The 10988-nt window shown below is 41.8% G+C and overlaps 1 protein-coding gene and 1 non-coding gene across 2 annotated transcripts in view; both read left to right on the top strand.

Moving 5' to 3' along the window:
* Positions 1-332: 332 nt before the first annotated feature.
* LOC146663952 (U5 spliceosomal RNA) lies at positions 333-447 on the top strand. The gene has a single exon (XR_014913124.1). It is a non-coding gene; the product is annotated as a U5 spliceosomal RNA (small nuclear RNA).
* A 3935-nt stretch (positions 448-4382) lies between these two features.
* arhgap27 (Rho GTPase activating protein 27) overlaps positions 4383-10988 on the top strand; it is a 30219-nt gene continuing 23613 nt past the window's right edge. The window contains exon 1 of the mRNA XM_085416929.1: positions 4383-5155. Coding sequence (XP_085273055.1) covers positions 4397-5155 — 759 coding nt within the window. The 5' untranslated portion in view covers positions 4383-4396. The remainder of the gene's footprint in view (positions 5156-10988) is intronic.

Genomic DNA, 10988 nt, shown 5'->3' with positions numbered 1-10988 from the left:
CTAATCACTTAATAATTAATTTAGTCACAGTATCGTTTCTGCTCAGTTACAGACCTAGCAAAGCTTCCCGAGTGCAGTATTTTAGCCTGAAATAGAATATTACCCATCATGCATCGGGCCTAGTACGCCAACTCCTTTTAAACCTACGTTTTCGCTCTAAAGCAATTCATATAGATTTTTTAAATATATATAAAGTGTTTTGTATATTTATATAAAGTAGATCCCAAAGTACAGTATTCAAACTATGCACGTTTGAGTTCAGCTCAACGACACCGTGAGTGTAATGGGTATGTCGGAAAATCACACCTCCCCGGGTCACTACATTCAGTAGTACACTCATGTTTCTCTTCAGATCGTATAAATCTTTCGCCTTTTACTAAAGATTTCCGTGGAGAGGAACAATATGAGTTATAACTAATTTTTTGATGCCCTGCTTATCGCGGGGCTTCTGTACTTGTGAAAAAAATACTATACGTTGCGCAGCATAATAACGTTCCCCGGCGTTTGAGTGAACTTAACGCGGAACTATCTATATCAGTAAGTAGTATTAACCGACAATGTTGTAGTTCCGGATCACCCGAATTTGACTTGCTTTTAACTTACAAAATGATTCTTATCTTTCAGGAGCACATTTGAATTTTCTCTCTAGTACAAATGCTAACAAAAATGTGAATAAAAATATAAATTATGGCTCATAATTGCAAGCCTCACCTCTTCAAGATGTCTTTACCAGAAGCAAACTAAGCAATCAACATATAAAGTAGATTAAAACTGATGGATTTAACGCAATTGATAATGCTGATTTTAAACAAAAACAACAAATTACTTTAAAATGCATTCAACAACAGACACAAAACCTTTAAAAAAAATTCACAGGCGTTTATTTAACAACTGTGTTACCTTACTAAAGGTTTGTTTGTATTGCTTCACACACTGAAGACCTAGATAGTTTTTGATGTCTTAATTTTTATTGTTACCACATTGAGCACGTGTGTAAGGAAATATGCAACATAAAAACGACACCGACGGTATTTTTGACGTAAATGAAGATATGAGTGTTTTCAGTGTCTAATGTAATCCACAGAAATGTGATTGCCTTGGATCTACTTCAGATCTCGTGTCTTTTTTCTTTCCTCGGTTCTGTATAAACACGGTTTAAATCGGTTTATAAGAGAGACCGCAGTATTTCAGTGATTCACAGTTTAGTCCAGTCCAAATCTGCGAATAAGACAAAATAAATAAGTAAGGAAATCATCATTTGGACTTAGATGTGTATTTTATTTAACCTAAAATTCCAGCAGAGGGCGTACTTGGTTTTAAAGATATACACATGAAGCTACAACTACACACATAACTACCCTGCTTTTCTAAAGTATTGTCTTATGGTCCTATTGGTAACATACTCTATTAAGTTTAAAAGATTTCATTTTTGCATTCCCATCACATACATAAAACATTAAACTATCTTTGTTATTTTCAATAAGAAAAGAGTTAAACTGTCCTTAAAACTCTATGTTTACCACGTTTATTTATTCACAGTGTTTGCAAAATATTATGGCAGACTGAGTCAGCACTTGGTCGGACAATCCCATTGGCTTTTTGTGAGCAATTTTCTGTGAAAACAAAGCACATTTAAAGAAAACACTGGGAAGTGTGGTTAAAGTCAGACTTCCCATTTCTCGTGGCTTTTGTGCTGTAATGCCTCACCATTTGCTTCTTTCGGTGCATTCGCAGAGGCACACAGAACAGGAAATAAGAGGGAGGCAAACGAGCAGAAATGATACATGTAAGCAGCAGGTTGAGCTCCGGCTGTTTAGATACTTAGGTGCCGCTTCAAGGCTGCGAGACTGAAAAACTACTGTCGGGGAATGCTGGGAGGCAGAGATGAGGCAAGTAAACCAATTTTAACTTATAAAGTGTGAAATTCAAGGGTTAGGTTTGATTTTATTGTTGAATGTTGAACTTTAAAATATGCCAGAAGACAAAATATGAGAATTTTACCCATGTTGGTTAACTTTTTCCCCCCATTATTTATAATTTTGCATTTTTATGTGCCTTGAGTGTATGTATGATTTGGCATTATGGAGTTTCTTTTAAAAAGCAGTGTATAAGGATTTTAACAATACGGCTAGCACTATTAGCAATACGACTGTCTTTTGTGGTTTTATTTTGTTTTTAGTATGACTAAATTTGTTGTTTAAAATGTGCTTCAGAAGATAATAAAAAGCAGTAAACATTCAGAGTCCTCCGTAGCAAAAACATAGCCTTTAACAGGCAAACTGAGATTGCTGAGTGACGTCTGCCTGACGCTGAGATGAGGACGGTGCAGGCTTCCTGTTTTGTGGCTAAGCAATTACTCAGTCTGCTGCTCAAGCTCAAGTTTAGGTTGAAGTTGCTCTGCAGCAAATGGAAAGCAACTTCCATTTCCTGTCTAATTCTGCGCACACACATAGAGGCTTTTATCTCTGCCAGCCTTTTGCTCATTACTCTAAACTGGAACTGCATTAGCCTTTCTGGTAAATCAGTATTAACATAATAATGTCAAACACTAACCATGAATGGATTATTGGACAGGCAGACATGGGTCCAAGTGCTTTGAGTGCTCGATGAAAGAAGAAAAAGAATATAGATGTTACAGCTATGTAGCATTATTTTTATCAGGTCTTAAAATTAGAGAAATACAACCTCAGATGAACAACAATGCACCCATATCACATTATTTATTAAAAACGAATCCAAAATGAGGAAAAATATGGAAAACTACATAGACTTAATAGCTTTTGAATGCTTTTCTGTATCACTCTGTCTTTCACATCATTGTGGTGAAAATTTGGCCCACTTTCTGTTTATACACAGCCCTCCCGTTATTGCATCTTAATCAGTTTGAGGTCTGCTCTTTGACTAGACCATTGGAATGTTTTCGCGTTTTCAGCCATTCTGTTGAGTAAATTTGCTGCTGTGCTTGGGAGCGTTGATCTGTTGCATGACCCAGTTTCAGACAAGCTTTATCTATCGGACAGATGGCCTCACATCTGACTCTAGAATACTTTGGTGTACAGAGGAGTTCTTGGGTGACTCAGTGACTGTGAGGTGCCCAAGCCCAAATCCTCATCCATCTACCTCCGTGCTTGACAGTTATGAGATGTTTGTGCCCATTTATTTGGTTTTCCCAAACATGATGCTATGCACAATAGCTAAACATCTCCGCTTTGGTCTCATCTGTCCAAAGGACATTTTACCTAATGTCATATTGTTTGGTCAGATGTAACTTTTCAAATCTAAGCCACGTTGCTGTGTTCTTTTTTAGAGACAAGAGGCTTTCTTCAGGCAACCCTTCCAAACAAGGCATACTTGTTCAGTCTTTTTCTAATTGTACTGTCATGAACTTTAATATTTAAGCCCTTAAAGCCGGACATTTGAATTCATTCCCAGAAAATTCGAATTGGAGAGTTTATTGAACTATCTGACAAATTTGATTAAAAAATTTCTTGAAATTTAATTTCCATATATGGCTTTCAATTTGTTTGTTATTTTCTTTTCTTTTCCTTTTTTAAATGTCTTAGAATTTGATTGAGGAAGTATTTTAAGAGAATAAAGGACTCTAATGATGTAGAAGTCTCAAAAGCGCACAAAGATTGGTTTGTATCAAATATGTTACACTAGGTGTTAAGGGGATTGAATCTTTTCCACTTGTGAGTAATCTCTCTTACTGTAGAATGGTGTTGTTTGGAAATGGCTGTATAACCCTTCACAGACTTGGCAGGAAGTCCTAAGAGTGTGTCTAATTTTTTTACGCACTGCAGCTGCATTTTGTGACTGTTTGTCAGATAAACAATGACACAGCGTAGGTGTCATGTGTTGTTGTGCATCTGATGTTGTATTTCCCCAAGAAATACAACATCATCACCATGATTCTAAGCAGTAGTTCATTTCCTTTTTACCAATTGTGTTGGGTTGTCAGAGCAAAAAAGCCCACAACCAACACACACTAAGCACTTAAGTGTTATGAAGACATGCAAAAAATAGTCTCCTCTCTCTCTCTCTATGTATATACACATATCTATCTATCTGTGTCTCTCTCTATATATATGTATGTGTGTATATATATATATATATATATATATATATATATATATATATATATATATATATATATATATATATATATATATATATATATATATATATATATATATATATATATATATAGTGTGGGGGGGGGCAATTTGAGAGATTTTTCACACAATCTTGTGAAATGGGATCACGAAACAAAAACAAGCAATGAACTCTGAACACTTTTTGACACCCACCCTAACATCACATTTCCTCTATTTCCAGTTTCAAAATGTTCCCTGTGCGTCCACATTAACTGGGAGTTGATGCCCTGCACAAGAGCATGGAGCACGTGTCAGTGAAGTTTGAGTACGAGTACACAGCGAAAGATGGTCGCCGAGTGTCCATAAAGCCAAACGAAAGTTACATCCTGGTCTCCAAGACTAATGATCACTGGTGGCACGTTCGCAAAGACCAGCACACCAAGCCCTTTTATATTCCTGCACAGTATGTGGAGGAGCTCTCGGCCACCGGTGGAGACCATCTTCGTCCTAACAAGCTGAATTCAGCTCAGGGTCTGACTGTTAGTAAGCCAGTGGATATGACCAACGTAAAGCCACGTAAAGGGACAACAAAGAGTCGTCCATCATCTCAGGATGTTCCAAAAGAGACCTACCGCTTCTCCACTTTTGGTTTCGGTGACGACTTACCAGAGGTGAAGACAGATGTACAGACTAACAGCACCTTTGTACACACTCTGAATAATGTAAAAACGCACAACTCGGCACCTCCAAAGGCTGAAAGCACCCAAGTGTATGCAAAACCTCATCTGGTGCCAAAGGTCATAAAAGAAAAAAAAGAGTCAAAAATCTCACTGCAGGATGATACTGCAGAGCAGACCTCTGCACATGATGAGGATATGGATTTCCCTTTGCCCCCACCACCCACATATGACACCATACCAGAGCTAATCGTCACAGAATTTGACACTTTTCCCGAGCCTCCGCCTCCTCTAGTTTCACTCGACACGCATCCCCCAGAGAGGCAAAGTGTCAAACAAACTGCAGAAAAAAATTCCATGCAAGTACCTCCTACGGAGCAGGTAAGACCCACATACTTTTTTCAACGCTTCATTCATTCTGTATCACCTCAATTGATGAACACGGGGGTTTTCTGCCACAAGAGGGTGCAATTTTGTCATGTAAGGTATGGCAGCTATGCTTACACATTACAGTGCTTTAAAAAGCTTTAACCCCCACTGCAGGTTTGACTGTGTTATTGTTTAGCACTGCATCAATGCACGTTTAAAGCCACAAAAAATGCACCTTGAAAATGCTTGTATTCATGTTTTTATGCAACAAACACGACGAACTAGACTTAGTTTAGAAGTTTCACTTTATGCAGCATAAGAGGAGGTTATCACTTATGAAACATGTGCAATGAAGCGCTGCTTTATTTTCAGAGAGAACATAACAAAAACACTGGGAACTTCTGCTGCATGTTGGGGATCCCAGGTGAAGCCTCGGCCCATCTGTGGCTCTAACTATTTCACTTCCTGCTCTTAGGAGAACTGAGAAGAGAACTGAATAGCATTTAAACATCAGTTTCAACATCTCAAACTCTCAGACTAGTAAACTTGAATTCCCATAGAAAGATTTATCCAGTTATCTCTTCTCTGTCCACTATAAACAGTAGAAAAGCAAGTGTGCTGAGAAACACACTGTGTGACATTACGTATTATTCAGATATATATATATATAAAAAAACACCCAGCACGCCCCTGCGGGCGGTTTATCCTTCAAGCTCGGGTCCTCTACCAGAGGCCTGGGAGCTTGAGGGTCCTGCGCAGTATCTTAGCTGTTCCCAGGACTGCGCTCTTCTGGACAGAGATCTCCGATGTTATTCCCGGGATCTGCTGGAGCCACTCGCCTAGCTTGGGAGTCACCGCACCTAGTGCTCCGATTACCACGGGGACCACCGTTACCTTCACCCTCCACATCCTCTCGAGCTCTTCTCTGAGCCCTTGGTATTTCTCCAGCTTCTCGTGTTCCTTCTTCCTGATATTGCTGTCATTCGGAACCGCTACATCGATCACTACGGCCGTCTTCTTCTGTTTGTCTACCACCACTATGTCCGGTTGGTTAGCCACCACCATTTTGTCCGTCTGTATCTGGAAGTCCCACAGGATCTTAGCTCGGTCATTCTCCACCACCCTTGGGGGCATCTCCCATTTTGACCTCGGGACTTCTAGGTTATACTCGGCACAGATGTTCCTGTACACTATGCCGGCCACTTGGTTATGGCGTTCCATGTATGCCTTGCCTGCTAGCATCTTGCACCCTGCTGTTATGTGCTGGATTGTCTCTGGGGCATCTTTACACAGCCTGCACCTGGGGTCTTGCCTGGTGTGATAGACCCCAGCCTCTATGGATCTTGTACTCAGAGCTTGTTCTTGTGCTGCCATGATTAGTGCCTCTGTGCTGTCTTTCAGTCCAGCTTTGTCCAGCCACTGGTAGGATTTCTGGATATCAGCCACCTCCTCTATCTGCCGGTGGTACATACCGTGCAGGGGCCTGTCCTTCCATGATGGTTCCTCGTCTCCCTCCTCTTTCTTGGGTTTCTGCTGCCTGAGGTATTCACTGAGCACTTGGTCAGTTGGGGCCATCTTCCCAATGTATTCTTGGATGTTCCTTGTCTCATCCTGGACTGTGGTGCTGACACTCACCAGTCCCCGGCCCCCTTCCTTCCGCTTAGCGTACAGCCTCAGGGTGCTGGACTTGGGGTGAAACCCTCCATGCATGGTCAGGAGCTTTCTTGTCTTTATGTCAGTGGCTTCTATCTCCTCCTTTGGCCAGCCTATTACCCCAGCAGGGTACCTGATCACGGGCAGGGCGTATGTGTTGATGGCCCGGATCTTGTTCTTACCATTCAGCTGACTCCTCAGGACTTGCCTGACCCTCTGCAGGTACTTGGTGGTTGCAGCCTTTCTAGCGGCCTCTTCATGGTTCCCATTTGCCTGCGGGATCCCCAGGTACTTGTAACTGTCCTCTATGTCTGCAATGTTGCCTTCTGGTAGTTCAATCCCCTCAGTTCTGACTACCTTCCCTCTCTTTGTTACCATCCGACTACACTTCTCCAGTCCGAACGACATTCCAATGTCATTGCTGTATAGCCTGGTAGTGTGGATCAGTGAATCGATGTCTCGTTCACTCTTGGCATACAGCTTGATGTCATCCATGTACAGGAGGTGGCTGACAACTGCTCCGTTCCGTAGTCGGTATCCGTAGCCAGTCTTGTTAATGATCTCACTGAGGGGGTTCAGGCCTATGCAGAACAGCAGTGGGGACAGAGCATCTCCTTGGTAGATCCCGCACTTGATGGTAACTTGTGCTATGGGCTTGGAGTTGGCCTCTAGTGTTGTACGCCACATCCCCATTGAGTTCCTGATGAAGGCTCTTAGGGTCCCATTGATCTTGTACAATTCTAGGCATTCCAGTATCCAGCTGTGGGGCATTGAGTCATAGGCCTTCTTGTAATCAATCCAGGCAGTGCACAGGTTGGTCAGTCTGGTCTTGCAGTCTCGGCTGATTGTTCTGTCTACCAGTAGCTGGTGTTTTGCACCTCTGGTATTCTTGCCAATTCCTTTCTGTGTCCCGCTCATGTGTTGACCCATGTGCCTGTTCATCTTAGCCGATATGATGCCTGACAGGAGCTTCCATGTAGTACTGAGGCAGGTTATTGGTCGGTAGTTGGAGGGGACCGCTCCCTTCTTGGGGTCCTTGGGGATCAGGACCGTCCGACCTTCGGTTAGCCATTCCGGGTGTCTCTCGTTAACTAGCAGCTGGTTCATTTGTGCTGCCAGACGCTCGTGGAGTGCAGTCAGCTTCTTCAGCCAGTAGGCGTGAACCATGTCGGGCCCTGGTGCTGTCCAACTCTTCATACTGGAGACCCTTTCTTGGATATCTGCCACTGTGATGGTTACTGGACCCTGTTCAGGGAGGTCGCTGTGGTCTGCCCTCAGATCCACTAGCCACTGAGCATTGCCGTTATGGGTTGCATCCTTCTCCCATATGCTCTTCCAGTATTGCTCCGTCTCCAGCCTTGGTGGTGCTGTTCTCTTATTGTTCCCTTGCCACTGAGAGTACACCTTTGCTGGTTCTGTGGAGAACAGCTGGTTTATTCTCCTGCCTTCTATCTCTCTGGTGTACCTCCTCAAGCGGCTGGCCAAGGCTGTGAGTCTTTGCTTGGCAGTTTCCAAGGCCTCAGGTATGGACAGCTTGCTGTATTTCTTAGGCACCTTATTTGTCGCACCTTTCTGCAACTCTGTTAGTTGGCTAACCTCCCTCCGTGCTACTTTGATCTTGCCCTATATATATATATATATATATATATATATATATATATATATATAAAATATATATATATATATATAAGTAAAAGACCCAAAACAAAAATAAAGAAGCACAGTTCTGTTGATGTTATTGATCATACAGTATTTGCAGACTGTTATTAAACCTGCAAACATGTACATATCTCAGTATTTATTATCCTTAACATATTGTCTTGTCTTTTTATTCTAGAGCATCTAAAACTGTAATCTTAACTGATTTTTATAAAATACATGGCAAAATCCAGATTTAAATGGCCTGCTCCTTAAATAGAAAACCTATGAGCCGAGCAGACCCATTGTCTGGGAAATCCCACGGGACACGGGCAGAAATAGGATCGTGTGGAGGCTTGAATTGAGTTAAGAAAGGTGAGACTTACATGCTGCACCCCAAAAAAGCCTACAGGCAACGACAGGCAACATGACTTAACATATTATTATATTACTGTTATTATATCTTTCAAAAGCTGTGAAAATACCTGAACTGGAACTAGTAACTGTAAAACCACTGAACTTACTGGCGTTAAGGATTCAACTAAAAACAGTGAAGGCACCTAAGTACTGTTGGGAACACAAAAAAAATCAAAGAGAAGAATGTGTTGTACAAAAAAGGGCCCCATTATACTAGTAATACCTTAGTAGTACTATTAATGCATATGTATCCATTCTAACCAGAAATGGGAGAACTTATTTTTAGGAGCCAACCTTCATTAAAGCCTAAACTGTATTTAAAAGATGGACGTGGACTCCTGCCACCACTGCCTTCTACATCTCCATATTCATATGGTGGTGAAATGTCAGTCACAGGGTAACCATGATCTTTTAGCTAACAGGTTTCACAATGCATAAAACGCTCATCATGTTGTATTCAGTAAAACTTTAAACTAGCAAATGACATCATAAACTGATCAGAACGTTTTTGAGGCCATAGATCCCGAGAGCTGAGGGCTATTTGAGAAATAAAAAACATCTGTTGTAAGAAGTACTAAAGGGTTAGCTCTCTTTTTTAATCTAGCTAAATCACTATGGTAACCTACCTGTAACAGGTAAGGCTCAGAGCATGTTTTAAGTGCTATAGAGATTTTGTGCCGAAGGAATACAATTATTTTACATATGTAACCTGTTACAACAACACAGGATTGTTTTGTTTTTAGGTTTTGTCGAGCCAGCTAATGCAGAGAAAGCTAAGCTATGCTGAAGTAGTTTCGTAGTACAGCTCCCTAATGGTCATCAAAAAGAATGTGGGTTCAAAGTGCTTCAACATGGGTTGTATCCAGCTTTTATATACAGTCTATGTTTGAAAGCTGCTGCCTACATTACCCATAATGCTCTGAGGAGCGAGCTTCAACGATCACTTCTTTCTAAGTCTACATCCCAGGTTTTATATGCGCTTTTTAATTGTGCTGTCCCGTGCCCCACCTGCTGACTCAAGGGACATCCCTTGCGGCAGTTTGCGTGCGGCTCTTTCTGAAGCTACAAAACACTCTCATATCAAATTCACGCCTAGTCCCAACCAAGATCAACAGAGATTCACGTGTAATATTATTGAACGTGTTCCTGGTTAACCTGAGCACTGAATGGTTGGATTTGCTTAGATATAAGATCCCACCATTTATTGGTGTTGACACTAGTGAAGGAAGGACTTAGAATACCGTTTCGGTTGATTGCGGTGTGTCAGAGCCAGCTCATCAGCATATGAATGCCCGGTCTTTCCCTTCATGCCATTTCAATGGCTGAAAAAAAAAGAGGTGTTCCTTGAATACTTCGGTAAAAGCTGATTCAAGACCTCAGTTTTACTCAGCGAAAGTTTCTGAGGGTGCGGGATCACTTTTATCAGGTGCGTATGGTTCACCTTTGTATTAAACAGATGTGGTTAAACTTCGGGAGGAGCTGGAGGTTTGCAGTGGATGAAACGGCTTTGCAGTGCAGCTGAAGGAGGGGCTGTTTTTTAGCTCTGGGACTTGAAAAATACAGTCTGTGGCTGTGATGACACTCCAGAACAGGTTACAAACAGGTTGTGTCAGCTGGTTGACCTTTCCTGGGGAGAGGAAGGAGTTAAAGCGAAAATCTGCCAGCCACTCCCAAAACCTCCAGCTGCTACCTGGTTTCCCAGCACCGGTTACGATCCGGGGAATTGTGATCATATGCGCACGGCAGGGAAACGATGAAACACACGGCAACATTTAACCTTATGTTCCTGTCGGATGTAGTTTGGTGACTTGAAACTTTTGCTTCAGGTAAGTTTCACGACACTTCCCGTCGTCTTTTGCACCTGTTGCAAGGAATACGTGACGTCAGACAGCACTGGGGTTTATGAAGGAGAAGGTGTGTTTGATTGGGTTTCTGCTCAGTTTCTACCAAATGTGTGTGGCACTTTGAGTCATGTAATGTCTACAGCCTCTCCCACTATACCCAGTGATTTGGTGTGCATTACGCTGTAATTACCAGCACAGTTTGTTGCTTCAGTGGGAGATTTTTACCACCTCCCAGAAATGATTTTTGCGAAGCGGTGCAGTTGAATTCCTGCATTTTAAACCATAATTTGTCC

Source organism: Rhamphochromis longiceps, linkage group LG8 (assembly GCF_057381845.1).
Source record: "Rhamphochromis longiceps isolate RC_006_pf linkage group LG8, R_longiceps_female_GT1.1, whole genome shotgun sequence".
Taxonomy (NCBI): Eukaryota; Metazoa; Chordata; class Actinopteri; order Cichliformes; family Cichlidae; genus Rhamphochromis; species Rhamphochromis longiceps.
Note: the sequence above shows the minus strand (reverse complement) of the source record. Positions and strands in the feature narration are given on the sequence as shown.